This window comes from Thermobia domestica, chromosome 3 (assembly GCF_964235325.1).
Source record: "Thermobia domestica chromosome 3, izTheDome1.hap1.1, whole genome shotgun sequence".
NCBI lineage: Eukaryota > Metazoa > Arthropoda > Insecta > Zygentoma > Lepismatidae > Thermobia > Thermobia domestica.
The window spans coordinates 129,415,305-129,432,992 of NC_137456.1; the positions used below are offsets into that span (position 1 = coordinate 129,415,305).

The 17,688-nt window shown below is 33.7% G+C and overlaps 1 protein-coding gene across 2 annotated transcripts in view; it reads right to left on the bottom strand.

The window, feature by feature from the left end:
- Positions 1-17,688, bottom strand: part of Pld (Phospholipase D) — a 96,167-nt gene that overhangs the window by 62,446 nt on the left and 16,033 nt on the right. For both annotated transcript variants that reach the window (XM_081751687.1, XM_081751688.1), the window contains 6 exons: positions 16,199-16,294; positions 14,720-14,830; positions 13,854-13,974; positions 11,833-11,984; positions 4,820-5,017; positions 2,665-2,744 (listed from right to left, as the gene is read on the bottom strand). In XM_081751687.1, coding sequence (XP_081607813.1) covers positions 2,665-2,744; positions 4,820-5,017; positions 11,833-11,984; positions 13,854-13,974; positions 14,720-14,830; positions 16,199-16,294 — 758 coding nt within the window. The remainder of the gene's footprint in view (positions 1-2,664; positions 2,745-4,819; positions 5,018-11,832; positions 11,985-13,853; positions 13,975-14,719; positions 14,831-16,198; positions 16,295-17,688) is intronic.

Genomic DNA, 17,688 nt, shown 5'->3' on the forward strand with positions numbered 1-17,688 from the left:
GCAGCTGAACAAGTGAAAGTGGAAAAATGCAAGTGTTACGTTTTAATGAAGGGGTACTTAATTAAAAGTTGATCTTCGGAAGGTATATAAGAGGTGACCAACTCCCAAATATCCAGGAATGGAAGTCCGATGAAGACACAGTTATTGTGTTAGAACTGTTACGTGATTGTGTTTATATATATATTTATCATATAGCCTTAGTCAGTGTGTTGTTGTGTATCGTCGCATGTATTGTGAGAGCGTAAGAAACGAGAGTTCTTTTCTATATAAGACGATTTCTGTTTTCTGTATTCAGTTTCGAAGAAAAAATATTTTACTGCACATTACAGCGGAAAAAATATTCTTACTACATATTAGGAAGTTTTATTTTTTAAAAACAAAGTGATATTTTTAGCTAAATGTAAAATTGCACAAGCGTCTGGGAATGTCTATAGCACATGTGTGTGTCTAGAAAGAAAACATACATATTATGCAAAGGTTAATAAAGCGATTGTATTCAAACTACATTTACTGAAATGAAATGAAATCTTTGAGTTTTACATCCCACGGTTATGCCGGTTAGGCTAAAGGAGACGGTGATGATGAGTAATGAATGAAATGGTGGAATGAAGAAAGTGGGAGGAAACGGGAGAACCCCGAGAAAACCCACGCACACGGTGTTTGTCCACCACAAAGTTCACTTGGCGGGGGCTGGGATCGAACCCGGGACCCCAAGCACCAGAGGTGAACGCTCTACCACTGAGCCACCGCGGCCCCTTACATTTACTGAGTCATTGAACTGTATGTAGCTAGAATTCTATTGTACATCCTAGAGAAACAAGGAAAAACATCAAACAATACAGAACCGGGGATACTATTGAAATTGAAGTAAAATCTCTGCATCAGCGTATAACGGTCTAATACTCTAACAGGAGAGCAAAATAAAGATATTTTATATCACAATAACAATAGTTTTGAAAATATTAAAACAGACACAGCAACAATAACAACACATTATAAAGACAGAAAATGCCACTTCTTTGAGTAATAGATAAATATGAAAGAAATCTAAAGGTGGAATCTAATTGGCACTTTACGCCCTTTTCTTACTAAGTGACGATAAATCGTAACATATCCAAATTAGAAACATGACAAATAATCTTGAAGATATGCCAGATATTTCGAGTTAACACATAATAAAATGTATTTTCTACCAACGAAGTCAACAAGATTTCAATAAAATATACAGCAAACCTGAATCTGGTTCTTCAGGATCCCTTTCTTTTCCAGAACTGCTTGAGAAAAGTTCATACGCACTTGCTAAAAGACGCTCCATTTGCAAATAACTAGGTCAATGCAAATATGGTGTGTTAGTTATGCACATAGTTTTCATTCACCATAAAAGTACTATACTGTGCATCTATAGTATATACACACACTAATGTAGATTTCAACAATCACTCTTGCATTGTAAACAATCAAAATTTAACAAGAATGCATAAGAAGTAAATAGTAAACTAGATTTGGGTGTCTATCAAGTTCTCAACTAATTCTCTTAAATAAGAGAGATATAAAAAGTATTCATTAAAAACAATCAATTGACTTTTGCGAATATCTTTCAACACAAGCCCAGAAGATAAAAGCACAATCTTTAGCTTTGTGGTTGCTACTGCGGCAGTCGAAACAGCATGGAATGTTTAAGTCCTATTTTTGGGACAGCTCGTAAGGTCTCAATGCAATGCTGCACTTGACTATCGCTTGTTACTTCTTTCTTTTACTAACATTATCTAAATTAACCTGTACAAGGGCGTTTTCCTTTCGAATATTTTCCGCCTGTAAAGTTCTATTTTGTACTACTAATATTTTTAAGTACTACCGATGAAAGGAATAATCACAATAAATCTTGCATACAATCATCTGCATTTTTATTTATTTTTCATAATTTATTAAAAACATCGAACAGTTATAGGTTAAATTTTAAACTATATTCGATCGTAAACATTGATTGAGAGGAATAATGTTTGAGTTAAGTTGATCTTGAGCTTAACGTCCCTTTCAGCAGCGAGGCTATATGAGACGGAACCTATTACTTAACATGGAATCCGAACCATATGAGTTGCCGCCAGGAATCGAACCCGGGTCTCCCACGCCAAAAGTGCGTACGCTACCTGCTTAGCCACGAATGAGCTCCAGGAATAATGTTTGAGAAGACGGAAGTTTATTCCTCTAATAGTTCCTATTCGGCCTATGGAAGATCCTTCCTTTCTTCCTCTTAAAACATCTCAGCTCAATAAAATAAAAGAATGTAGTTATAAAACCAACTTCACAAACATTTCCTCATTCGTTACTGATTTTTTACTTTCGCTGTAAATCCATTTGCCAATGACCTACCTCGAAATTTTGATCACTTGCCAGAGTGTTTATTGTGAATTCCAAGCACAGGAATTGAAAATTTGCCAATCTGGCAACGGTGAAACAACTAGCGTAAATATTGTGTAACATTTATTTCAGTGACTATCAGAAACAAAAATAGATATTAGTTATATTTTTTTCTACTCAACTTTTTGTCACGCTATTTGGATTTCAATATCATAAACATTATACATAAATACAATTACTACTTGTTGAACTTTTTCTTTTTAAGTCTAATATTAAAGCGAAGATTATATTTAGAAACACATTTACCTTGATTCGCCGCAACTTCTTTCAGACAAGCTATCCATTCTTTGCTTTTTCGTTTCGTCCAACACTTGATTACGATTTGCCTATAAGGAAAACAAACTTGATTATCTGGAAAGAAAACATTCCATATTCTTGCACTTTTTTTTTTTAATTTAAAAGATTTACAACTCTTACATTTATATATGTAAACCCAAAGGGAAAACAAACCTCTGGGAGAGCGACAGGGAAAGGTGTAAGGTGTTAAGGTACCATCTGATCATTTGCTTAGTGCGATTAACGTAAAATACTAAAAAAACACCTTTACCCAAATGAGATTTGAACTCACTCGAATTTCAACTGCCAGATTTGCGTTATGCGCTATCGTCAATAAATACTTCTCTAAGTATGGGTGATTAACTGAAATATTTAAGCTAAATGAATTCTACAGTCTATTACAGAAAGTCCAAGTTTTGATTCATTAATTTAGGAAGATCTATTTCTCTACAGTTCTCCGTTAATCTCTTTGTAAGAAAAATGAAATCTTTCAGATTAATATCCTACAATTATGCCCTTTAGGCTACGGAAGACGGATGATTAAGGCAAATGAATGATGATGCAACTGGTGAAATACGAATGAGGAGAAAACGGGAATACCAAGAGAAAACCCTCGAACATGATGTTGTCCACCACAAACTTGTTTGGCCGGGGATCGAACTAGGGACCCCACGAAGTAAGCGCTCTACCGCTGAGCCACTCTGTTCGTAAGAACTACTCTCTTTGTTATCGTAGTTATCGTTCACTTGGTATGCTCCCCAAGTTTTAAGGAATGTTATTTGATACCACATATTAATTACAATAATCTTCTTTCCATCCCCAGGGTGGCCCAACAGTAGGCATACATCCCTGCATTGATCAAGAATGACATTCTAGTTTTTGGGTTTATTTGCTTCGGCTCTTTCGAGCTTAAAATATAAGTAAAAACACATTAAGAACAAATAATAAAGAAACAAAGTCTACTTAAAGGATAACAATAAGAAATGATATAAAATGCAATGAGCTGATCAGTACGGTACTGTATACCTACTTTTGAGCCACCCTATATTACCTTTTATCATATTTTAAATAAGAGCAATTTCTTTTCAAAGCCCTCCCTGCTGTTCCAGTGGTTAGCGCATCTTTACTGCATAGGGTTTCAGGTTCGATTCCCGGTGAGAAAGCACTGAAAGTATTACGGTGTTTTGAATTTCACCTGAAACTGTAGATCCACATATCATATAGCCTCGATGTTGGAAAGGAAAGATAAACTTCAACTAAATAAATAAATAAATAAACAACTTATTTTCAAGTACTGTTTTCAGAGACGTAACAATTCTTCCAGTTCGTGGCAATATTATTGACTGGTTACGATGGAAATATATGTTAGTTCCTTGTGTGGTTAGAATGGCTTTACCGCTTAAAACAGTGCAATGCAGAAAACAACTGGATACTAAAATACAAGCTTGTTTTCCCTAGTTTACTACCGCAATTCCTTCGATGTGTTGTTCACCTTACTGGTATTTGAATAATTCTGCAACTTTGTAGTGAATTTGAATATGAATAGGAAAACTATTTTAATATTTAATGGCTTAATAGAAGATCAAAAACTTACGATTTAGTCGGGATTGTACTTGGTTAAATGAAAGCATTAATAATGTTGGCTTAATACAAAACTGTTAGGTTAGGTAAGTCTCAATGGTCTTAGGTCTCGTTTATATAAATTCATTACCACAAAGGCACGTATTTATGTACTGAAAGTATAAATCTAGCAACATTACATAAATGCTATAACCAATATTATAGAGTAGGTAAAAGCTCAATAATTAACAACGAGCTTAAGTGCATTGCATACAATAACTCAGCATTAATTTTAACGATAAAAACCCTATCACTATTACTTTTTTAAAACTAGCATTTGAAGGAAAATATCACAAACCACTCACCTAAATTGAATATTCAACCAAAAAGTAAACCAAGGAAATACATATTCAAATCGATCTTTAGTTACCAAAGCTTTTATCTAGTCATAAATCTAAGTTAAAAATAAAATAAAGATTTCGTATTTGCTGTATGCCAATTGTCTTTCCCCTGAAAGCTTTACCGTAAAACTGAGGTTAATAGATAATGCAAAGTTTCACATTACCTGGATAAGTTGGAGATTTGTACACTATTAGGAAGTCCTACTGCATACACTCCTGATGATACTTCAAACCCAGAATCCATAAGCATGACACATTTAATTCTTCCGTCTTTCGGTCTCACGTAGCCAACAAACGTGTCCTTGACGAAGAACCATCTTTGGCGCCATGTACCAAAAATATCGGTGCAGAGACGATTGCATCTACATAAAAGACATACAAATTTATGGAACTGACTATACACATAATGCATTTTACCATATTTTAACAATTGAGATAATTGTGAATTCCATTATTAAACTGCTGCTGTTTGTAAAAATGTACCACAAAGAAATGTATACATGCAAGCCCAAAGAAACGTATACTGAATATTCCTTAAATTACTATACAGCACTGGTTGCAACTTCAGGCCTGCACAATGCCTTTAACTTCGGTAGATCAGTATGGCGTGAAACCTTCACATGCTAAGATCAGATATACATCGTGGCATCAAATCAAACAGGCGCTGGCGCGGGAGACTCATTTCCGGAGGGAGATCTTGTGGTTTGGACACATTAAGGTGTACGTCCACGTCTCGTACAGCCTCGGTGCTAAAATAAAAGGAAACTCTATATTAACTAAGCAAATAGGCGCTGAATGTATTCCTGAGGAAGCCCCATGTTGCTTGTATGTAACTCCACAAAACACTGACAGCGTCTACTGGAGGGGCGCGACGAACAAAATGCCGATCAACCATATTCCACATATGTTCGATGGGCGACAGTTAAGACCAGAGAATGAGTGGTAGCCATCTTTCTATGAAGGCTTTCACATTCCGGGTGACATATGACCATGCTGTCTTCCTGAAATATGACCTTCAAGGTTGTCTTAAGGACAGGTTGTCACGATCTAGAACTCTGATGCAGCGGTCACTTGTACGGTTGCACTAAATAGGAAGCAGCCGAAATCACATATTGTGTTGTGTACTCCAACGGTGCCTCACATCATCACAACTATAGTTCGGCCACTATGACGATGAACAATGCACGCTGGCAAATTACGCTCACTACAATAGTGTCTAACGGGTATGCGGCTCGCCCTGTATGACAATTTGAAGCGGAACTCATCGAAACCACAAGTTTCTACCATTCAGCACACCGGTGACTGTGTTCACGCACCCATTGTGGCTTGGGGCATTAACTCTGGATCAATGGCGGTCAATGCAAAGGCATGCGTGGCGCCAATTCAACATGCAGCCGACTGAGTTGAACCGTCGATGCAGACAATCCCACACAGATACTATTACCCAACATCGAGCTAACACTGTAGCTGACGATGTATGGTTCGTCATGGCCTTGCGAACAAGATATATGTCTCCTCATGATGTAGATACATAGCACGGCCCAATGTCCGATCGTCGCTGCATATTGTTTTCTTCTACTCGCTGCTTCTACAATAGGTATCGTGGTGCCTTGATTGTACAAGAACAATTTCTTGATACGAGAAACTGCGTTCTCGTAGGTCGATCGTGCGGGTGCCCGTTCGAACGCAGTTGTTTATTCAGGGTGACATCCAGAAGTCCTAAAGTGCAGAAGTCCTAAAATGCAGAAGTCCTAAAAATATGGGCACTAGACCTAAATTTTAGGACTTCTGCACTTTAGGACTTCTGCACTTTAGGACTTCTGCACTTTAGGACTTCTGCACTTTAGGACTTCTGCATTTTAGGACTTCTGCACTTTAGTACTTCTGCCGTTTAGGACTTCTGCCATTTAGGACTTGTGCCTTTATCATTCACTTGCTTTAGTTCTGAAATTCGCCACCACCACACGAAATTGGGACTATGCAGCAACTAGTTGGCAATAATGTTACGAACGTATCTAATTCCAACAGTAACAGCTATATTTGTACTACTAAGATCGTTATTATCACTATCTGTTCTGCACTTATACACGAATTACATAATACAACTTATTTCATTCTAAGAATTAATTACATAATTTGTTAAGAAATTCGTTTCTTTCGAATGGAGATACGAGAATCCCAAGACAAATTACTAAAACAAGAATAAATAAATAAATAAATAAATAATAAAAAAATGTTTAAAAAGAATATTTTACCAGACTTCTGAAACCAAGCAAACATTCAGAATTGCAATATATACTGTGCGGAGCGTATTTTATTAAGAGTAGGACAAAAATCCACCAAAGTTTACTTAATTAGGACAAAAGCACACTAGACATTTCACGATTGAACATTAAATACCAACTGTATACATAAAGAACGCAGTAAATTTAAAATTGAGCAAAGAACATTTATTATGCAATACAGTGGGTGACATTAATAAGTCTTAAATGGCACAAGTCCTAAAATATAGGCATTAGACCTAAATTTTAGGTCCTGTGCCATTTTTGCAGAAATTACTACATAGTCATTTAGGGGTGTAGCCTGCAAATTTTTCTAGGGGAGCATGATTTTTATATATTAAAAGCAAATCAAAAGTTTATTTCCAGATTACGAAAGCTTCAATAAGACAATAAATTTATACATATTACACATGTACACAAATACATAATATTATTATATTTCCAGTTAGTTCCTTTTTGAAACCTGGACCTTGACAGAGCGTAAATTTAAAATCACAGCTTGTGGGAAATGTACGAATCAGGTAGTTATAAGAAATCGGAAACTGTTCATGGAAATCCATTTGTTTGACTGTATTTATCTTCTGTACTCTTATACAAAAGAGTAAAGATGAGTGATTTTTTGGGCATACTACTACAAGTAGAGTCGTTAAATTTTAATTATAAAATATAATTTTCTTATGAAAGCAGGACATAAGAAAGAATTTTTGGAAATAAGTATCGTAAAACGGGTGGGCAAGATTTTTTTAAAGGGTAGTGTATCTCGCAAGTTTCTGAAGCTAGTAAAATGAAACTTGGCATATAATCTTTCCTGTTAAAAAAAACTGAAAATTGAACACATAAAAAGGAAAGAGCAAAGGGAGCACTTTTTTAATGTTCGAATTCCCCATTACTTACTCAGAAAATATGTAAATAAATTAAGGAAGGATTTGTTTAAGCTAGATGCGTGAAACTCGGTATTTGAACTTTTAACTAAAAGTAATAAAATACTATATGTTTCAGTATCTTGAAAATTACACTTCTAAGGGGAAGGAGGGTCAATTTCTATAATATTAAAATATCCCACTGCTTATAAGATTTGGGCAGAAAACTCTTTTCCTTTAGGCCTCGGTTATTCCAGTTAAGCAAATGAGAGTACAAAGTGGCTAATTAATTAGGTTCTTTTAATTATTTTAACATGTTGACGTAGTTTAATTCTTTTAAAACTGTATTCTTTCACATTCTATTATAAACATCCTTCATTTGCTGTAATTATTAAACATGTTTAAGAACAAAAGAGTAACTCATAATAGAAACAATTTCTGCAGGAACAACTGGTAGGATTCAGCCTCTTGTTGTGTTCTTTAGGCCGTTAAAAATTTTCTTGAGACATTTTTCTGACACTGTCCTTCTCTACAACTATAACATGAATTTACATCTCCGTAATAATATAATTAAGATCTCATCACTGATTCATAATCAGTTTTCTTTTCCTAGATTTGCTAATCTTATTGGGTATGCATGATATAAAAGCGGTTATTGGAAGAAAAACCATCTGTGTTTGAAAATTTTCTTTCAAAGATTGTGCAGCCTTTTGCGATTTGTGCACAGTTATTGCCGTAATAAGGTGTGTGTGGTGTACACAATGTTTATGCATCACACACTTTTTTACTATATATCATTACCGTAAAACGTTTTCCCAATCAATTAATAATTATAACATTTGAGGATATAAGAAGTTCTGACATAGAGTGAAGCGAGGGGACTCACTATAAATAAGTAACCCTTGCCAATTACAGAAACATTTAATTTTTATTTTATTTATTAATTTATATATTCTACTTCGTGAATTTATTTCTCCCTAACGAATAATTTTCATTTTGAAGAGTGGACGTTTCGGTGTAAACATTAGAACTTTTACACCGAACCAGCCTGACCTTAACCGGCGAACGTCCTTACACCGAGCAATCCGTACACCGAAACGCCCTGCACCAAAACGTCCTACACCGAAACAGCCGTATCCCAGGAGTAGTTAATTACGAATATGACAATTATTTGCTACAGAAAGACTTCTGTACAAGAAATATATGTGTAAAAATAATTTACTTCAAAACAACACAAGGAAAGCAAAATTTATGACGTACATAACTAAAACACAATATTATGTTACTAATATGAAGTCAATGGTGTGGAAATAGAGAAAAACAGACATTATGAAAGATCTGGGAATCACATTTGGTAGAAAGTTAAAATTTTGTCAACATAGAAATATATCATGGAAAGAGTAAGAAAGGACAATAGGCTTCATTTATTTATTTATTTATTTATTTATTTATTTATTATTTCAGAACGATAGAATATGTATTTATACAAATAACTTGTAAGAACTAAGGCTCTGTAATATGAAACAGTATATCTAAAACTTGACTAACAGATTGACAGTATTCTTCTTACGGACGCGATGGTAGCGCCACAAGAGATTTTTAGGACTTCTGCACTTTAGGACTTCTGCCTCGGTATGATTTTTAGGACTTCTGCCTTTTAGGACTTCTGCATTTTAGGACTTCTGCATTTTAGGACTTCTGCATTTTAGGACTTCTGCCATTTAGGACTTCTGCCATTTAGGACTTGTGCCGCGAAATAATTTTTAGGACTTGTGCATTTTATGTCTAATGCCGTTTAGGACTTCTGCATTTTAGGACTTCTGCCATTTAGGACTTCTGCCGCGTCCCCGTTTATTCATACTGCATCCTTTAATATCAACGAGGCATAGCGACGATTGTTTTCTGTTTGATTATGTAGCTACACCAATTGAGTACGACATGAACTGCCCTCTCTCTGTACTACTGTTGAGACCGAACCGAAAGTGGGGCCGAGGCCGTGCATACGGCATCTTACTGAAATTGTAATCGTTCTACGTATAATGTATATATATATATATATATATATATATATATATAGCTATTATCTCCATCAAATTCACTAATGGAGTCAATCTGTTAATATCTTCACGGGTAACGTTAGTTATCCATACATTTTTTGCTATTGAAAAAAAAAAAAAAAAAAAAAAAAAACAGGTAATTGAAGTTACTCATCGTATCTTTAGATGGCAGCATTCTTCAGCGGATGACATTTACCGGACGAAATTGAAACTTATACTGCGTGAGCCTTTTCTACTGCATTCCATTTAAGGTTTTGTCAGTGCCTTCTAACCTAAGTTCTCGTCCCCTCTCCAAGCTTATTTACAAATAATTCAATTATACAAAAAGCCCCAGAAAAAACAAACACAGAAATCCCCGTAAAATCATTTATTCCTAAATTCTTCATCGAATACCATTCTCTAAAGAAATTCGTGAATCTTGTTCACTTCATACCGCCTCATCTGAAACTGAAATGGACTTCATTCTCCACTCCAACGCTTCGTTCAAGAGCCATTGTGTGAAACAAAGGCATACTAACATTACAATATTGTAAGTCTCACTTGTGCGATCCTTATAATGTTGAGTAGAGACGAATTTCTCGGATGACCAGGGTGTTGTGTACGGAACGTTTGATCTAATGAGGGGGGAAAATGGAAATCAAATTTTTCAGTTTAACGTCCCATAATTATGCCATTTAGGCTAAGGAAGATGCATGATTAATGCAAGTGAATGATGAAAGAATTGGTGCAATGAAAATTGTGGGAGGAAACGCGAGTACTCCCTGAAAACCTACGGACACGATGTTGTCGGCGTTGTTGGCCACAAACTTACTTGGCCGGGGATCGAAGCAGAGATCCCACGCACCAGAGCTAAGCGCTCTACCACTGAGCCACCGTGTTCCCCTCTAATGAGGGTGGGAGTATATGCGGTCGATATTTCAACTTTAAACTATTTTTACTTACATGTCGGGAAAGATAATGATGTTTCTCATAAAGGATCAATTTGAATTTTATAAATTGGATGTCATCTTCGGTCTCTGATTATGCTTCGAAGACCTCGATACGCTATGAGTATACAATTCACACATTCATGTTACAGTAAATTTGGGCATAAATTATAATGTACTTGATCTTGAAGGTAATACTGTAACAGAGTATCGTATTTCTGTCGATGGAACTTAAAAAAAGTAATCAAAGTAGGAAATTTCATTATTTTTATCAGATTTCGTTGTTGTACATCTCTTAGCTCGCTATTTTGTACCGTGTAGTCACACCGGATTTACACAGTACTATGACGAAATGACTGCGGATCCAGTTCCGCCCGTTGTCGTAAGGGGCATTTTTAGCTGTTTCACCTTGTTTTGTAATATTTTTCGGACATAGTTTATAGCATACATTTTCTACACCTAAGTTTGCTTTTTATTAGGACATCATGAATCTCAAATCCTACCGTTGCAACTAATGCCTTGTTTGATTTCCCGCACACTCTTGTACACTTGACATCTGATATAGTATGAACATTATATTAAATTTTGGTACATCTCGTAATTGAGTAGAGTATTTTAGAAATAAAGAGGAATATGTCTCAGGAAAGGAGGATCTGAGAGATCAGTAATATCAAAGACACTCATTGAGTTGTACTCTGAGTCAGAAAGATAAGTACTGGGAGCCTGAATGACCGCATAAAGGTTGTAGTTACCTGCTTTCACATTCATTTTAAAAGATATGTCCCGGCGAATCAAAATAAGCAACTTTTTAAAAAAATTTTTTTTCTTCGCGAGAATTTAGGAGTTAAGAATATCTATCATTGCATATTTCATCTCTTTGGTCAAAGATTTTGGAAGATACAGTGGTTAATCAGTTAATCAGTGGTATTTTACTTTCATACATACATATCGATATATAAAATAATGTTGTTTTGACTCTATTTTGATGAAACTAGAGTCTGATATTACTCTTCTTATTTAAAAAAAAAATCATGAAGTCAAGATATACCAACCTCATGCAGCATTCGGTGTCAAGTAGGCCGAAAAAGTTGCAGCCCCTTTTTCCAGGATGAATGCTTCCTGTTCTCTTCTGTACGAGACCCTCTTTTCCTTTTGCACCCAGATCAACGACAAATGAGAGATGACTCACTTCCATAAAATCGAGCTGGAAAGTAAAAAATACCATATATACGCAAAAAAAGCAACATAATACTTCTAGTTCTATAGCATTCAGAAGAAACTTACCAATAATTTCAGTCCCTAAAAGCAGCTGCTATCTTCAGTATCCTCTTTATTTTGTATTGGCCTTCTATGATTAGGTATTTATATTTCCATTGCATTATTATCTTTATATTCCATTCAAAACTTATCTCGCTGAATATACTTCCCTTGTCTTTCAATCACTGAAGACAGACGCTGCCTTTATGTGTTCAAACTACTGAGAAAATCTCTTCTTTATTCTACAAAACCGTGTTACATTTTTTTCTTACAATACGAAATTCAGAATATGTTCAGTGACATTTTATGTAGTTTGAAATATGTTACGAAACCTTGGAGTTTAAGATGTTAGACAATATCTGTGACAGTTACTGCGAAGTGATGAGAGAAATTTACAAGACATACACATAACATTGTTATTTGAGCCGTTTTGAACTAGTAACGGAATTAGTGTAAAATATCCTATTTTAAACATCTCGCATTTTTGCTTATACTTCAGAACTTCCCTCTGCTGCCCATATGGAATGGAAGGGCAAAGCAAATGCCTAAGTACTAACTATGATGTAATACGAAAATATCTAATACAAAGGAGGTCAAAATCAGGTGGAGATGATGATACTCAAATATTTTTGTGATGAGTCAATTTTATTAGACAACAAATACTGTTCTATTACAAAAACTGGAAATACGTCTTTTATAAGTATTCATTTCGCTTCCAAATACAGAATACACACGTTTCCAAAAAATACTTCAGATATAAATCTACTTTTGGATAAGAGTTCACAATTTAAAAAAAAACCCTCAATTGACACATCTATTCTATATTCCTGAAGGTTTGACAGAATGCAATGTTCTTTTATGCGTATATTTTTAGAGGAATATTTTTTAAATGAATAAACGGAGAGCTTATACTTTACTGATGTAAAATTTTCATTACGAGAAAAGCTTTTACTGATTTATACCATCTGGTGTATACTCTTTCGTCAAGATTTTTGCAAGTAGAAAGAATGCTCTGAATATCCATTGTATTAAGTACAATAATAATAATAATAATAATAATAATAATAATAATAATAATAATAATAATGAATATTTACAACAGTTCTCAAAGTGGATGGGGAGTTTCAGTTTTTTAAATTTTTATTATTGTTTATTTATTTTTTGTAACTAAATTTTACGTTAGTTGCACTGTTAGTATCAATGGGAATGGAATGATTACGTAAGGTAATATAAAAGAAATACATGGATACACAATAAACAAGGAAAATATTAAAATACTGAAACAATTTTCAATTATCCATGAGTTAGAGGTAGTTCTATCTTTAATACTACATCAATTGTTTATTATTTTTTAAAAAAAAATCTTCTTTCTCTAAATATGAATGCATAATTAATATCATTTTGAATATGTCATATTAAATCTTCATTTAGGTATTAAATCAATAGTTGACCTAAAACGAAAATTACATGACGCTTCAGTTTTACTGCCACTACGAAAGTACGAACGATTCATTAGTGTAATGATTCAGCCTTCTAGATTATGCCTTCATGTGAAACAGTACACGGACTACGCTGGGTACGTTATAGTACAGTTATCAATATTTGAAATTGCAGCTGCTCCTTTTAATCCTCTTCTCCTTTGCCTCCTTCATTATCATAATAATAATAATAATAATAATAATAATAATAATAATAATAATAATAATAATAATAGCAGAAGCAAGGGCATACACTTTACTATGCTATATACACACACACCACACAAATGTATCAAATCCCCTTATAATTAATCTTTAATATTGAAATATTAACTTACAGTTTCATAGTGATCTCTATATAATCGTATCTTCAACAAATTTTGCAAGTATTCTTCAAGTTGATGTATTCGATGGTCAATCTGCTCGACCGGAACAAGCGCATCCGGTTTCCTTGGAAACCTGAAATTATATACATTTTTAGCGACACATAAAACAAAATTTCTAGCAAGTGAGAAAATTTAACATGAATTTGAGAGGGGATTTTAATTACTATTGTTTTATTCTATTCAACAAAGAAATAAGATTTAGTTATAACTGTAACCGTGAACTGAGAATTTAGCAACTAACATACATAGATTTCAACGTACACAGCCTTTGAACATCGAGTGTATACCATTTTCTAAGTGTCGTCGTTTATTTCTCACTATCTACATCACGTAAATATAATCAATGGTACTGAATAATATGATATTCAATGGTAATTTATATACTTAGTAGATAATGAATTTAAAACATGTTGTATTATATAACAAAACGTACAGGTGAACGGCAAATGCTTCTGCTTCACAGTCAGAAGATCTCGAATTCCAATTCCGCAGCCATTCATCTTAGAACATTTTTCCACGATATTCTTCTTGGTTCCATCAAGCGAATGCTTTTATGGTTCTTTAAATATACGCTCTTTCCGATTTCGTTGCGAAATTTTTTCATTCGTTTCATTGTTAATCGTCTCTAATGTAAAATGACGTGACAGTTCTCATCTAAAACTTCTATTAATAAATAAATAGTTATTATTAGCTTACTAGTTTTTATATTACATGTAGTATATTATCACATCAATCGCGATATGAATTTTGATTTCTATCACTACATGCATTGAATATAAATTTAATCATACAAGTGTATCAACTGAAGTTTATCTTACCTGGGTAAAGCACCGCCTGACTTTCCCTCCTCAGTTCGTGCCATCTCATGTTTGAAGCTCGTTCGACGTTCTCTGTGCTCCTTGGTCGGAAAAGGAATATTCAGGCCGGTTCTGAAATAAGGTTTGAAGTAAAATGTTTTATTTTCCTTGATCATAACTGATTCTACTACGATGTTAAACGGCCATAATGATGAAATTTCAAGAACATTTCCGGAAGTTCATTAACATCTTCATGGATTTTTTCACATAAGATAAACGAATCCTACAGCTAATGTATCCGCACAATTTATATAGGTACCAAGTAATATAAGTGCGCCCATAGCTTACACATATCATTTTCCATCTTCTGTATTAAAAGAATTCTGTTTATTGACAAAAGTAATATTAAGCAACAGTTTAGAAATATGATCTGCATTTCGAGTTTTTTCTAATAAAATGTCCATCTTTCTTCTCAATCTACAACATTTCCGTATTTCAGATACTAAGAGACATCCTTTGGACATTATAAATAAAATGTACATAAATCTTGATTTTTGTGTAAAATAAGTGAGTATTTCCCATAACAAACCATAGACCTACATCAACATTTTAAATTAATAATGTCAAATAATCTGCTGTTGTTAAGGAAGATTCCTAACTTTAACGGTGAATTCAAATAATCTACCTAACTACAGTCATTATGCAATCAAATTGCATAAAAACTTACCTCATTAATTTTCCGGATTTCATTTCAGCTCACAAATTTTTGATCAATTTTGATCATACACCAATAAATATCGAAAGGAAAAATTTAGAGTAAGACGAACAAAGAATACGAAATAGAAACAATACGATCTGCATTTGGGAGAATTGATTTAAAGCTACTTATGCTTCAAATTATAACGCATGTTGTCTTGGTTTCGATCTCTGGTGGGGTACTTGTTTCGGATACAAATCAGGTGATGGTTTGGATTTCACTTTAAGTCTCCTCTCATATGGATATTAAACTCCAAATAATCAATCATTTCAAATTAATCCTCTTCCAAGCTGTGTTAAATAAATAAATAAAAAATAAATATAAAATAAACAGACACATGGCTTAATTTCATTGTTCAAGAAGCTCCTGCTTTTCAACAATTTCAAATGCAGGTAGTAGGCTTGTTTCTATTTCGAATTCCTTGTAAACCTTTATCTGTTTACACATTTTAGTTTTAAATGTAAGTACACTGATCGAAATCGAGACAAAAATTTAAAAGCAGAAATCAAAGTTGGAAAGCTGAGATGGGTGATACAAGGTTGATATTCTCAACTCAGAAAATTAATTAAATTTAAAAACTAACAAAACTTTCTGTTGGCAAGGTAACTTCTTGTATAAACTTATGTGTGTGTGACAGATGCAGCTTAACTTGAAACAAGCAATTTCATATGAGTATCACAAAGTATTTTGAAAGAAACACACATAATCATATCAATATGCGTTAATGACAAGAAAGTACCAACCTATATAATTTGAGCTGCTGATGGAGATTCTGAAAATGCTTGTATCTTCTTTTGACGCACCATGTAAAATCTCCATGTTGGAATTGAATAGTGTACCTGGAACAAATTGGCAAAATTTACAAAAGAACATTCGAACATAAACTGAAATGAAGGGCGTTAGGTAACAGTTTGCTTACACCTATATTGCGCGTACATGCTTATAGTGTTGCAACAATATCAAAAGCTTGAAAAAAGTTTCTCATTAATCTGAGGGATGACTATAGCTGGGCTTATGATTATTCAATATTTGCTGGTTTCACTAAAATTATACGTAACGATTGATTTCTTTATTCATATTTTATGTACTATTAGTTTACGTCAAACAAAATTAATCGTCAATCAAAATTAATAACTTTATTTGCTTTTATTACATGTAGTTATTCCTTTATTTTTCGCAATTTCTATATTTTATCATTTTCTTTCTCTATACATAAATTCACGTTAAAGACTGGCAAAAATATGCATCAAAACTAAAATAAGAAAGTAACTCAACTTGTTTTGAAGGGAACGACCTCCATTAGCTTTATTTATTTAACAGAAAACAATGAAAATTCTGATGATATAGAATGAAATTACCCATTTTTCTAAATTTCAAAGTTCCTTTATCAATTTTGTTCTAGCTTTTGAGAAATTAAACACTTTATATCGAATAAGCAGGGTATCTAATAGTTACCATGAAGATACCCGTGGTAAAGCTTGCGAAAAAGTCACTGAGATATTGTATTGAAAATTCAATTAAATATGATATTAAAACGCATGAAACATATACACTATATATATATATATATATATATATATATATATATATATATATATAAACTGAATATTAAAAAACTAAAGATCATAGAATTTTAGTTTATTTTACGTTAATAATATGAATATTTTTTTAAAGGTAAATGCATCATTATATATATATTACAGATGTTATCAGGACCATTTATATTTACCTGTGCTAATGGTTTAATGTATGGACGATCCCAGTTAAAATTCATTTTCAACTTTTGTTATTTAAAAAAAATGTCTTTACAATTCACTAAAGGAACTCCAATAATAGATACTTTGAGAATGTATGTCGACGATAGCATTCAACCTGATATTTTAACATCGACTTGCACTATTTTCAAAGGGTAACAATAAACTTAAAAGAATACCTATACCAAGTACTATATAAATAAATAAAATAAAGTAAATCTATTGCAGGATTTGATTTAGTAATAGCTATCAAAATTAGCCTTGTAATGAATATCGCTCCTCTCATTTTAGGATTTAGATTTCTGGGCTTTCGGCATCTGTGGCCATTTAGCCCGTCACGTTTGAGGGATGACGTTCCTCGGCGATCACACTATCCGAGGAAAGGGAAGGAAGAAAGGACTGGTGAAGGAAGAAAGCGGCCTGGGATCTATAAGTTAAGTAGCACCACGGCATTTGCCTGGTGTGAATAAGGAAAACCC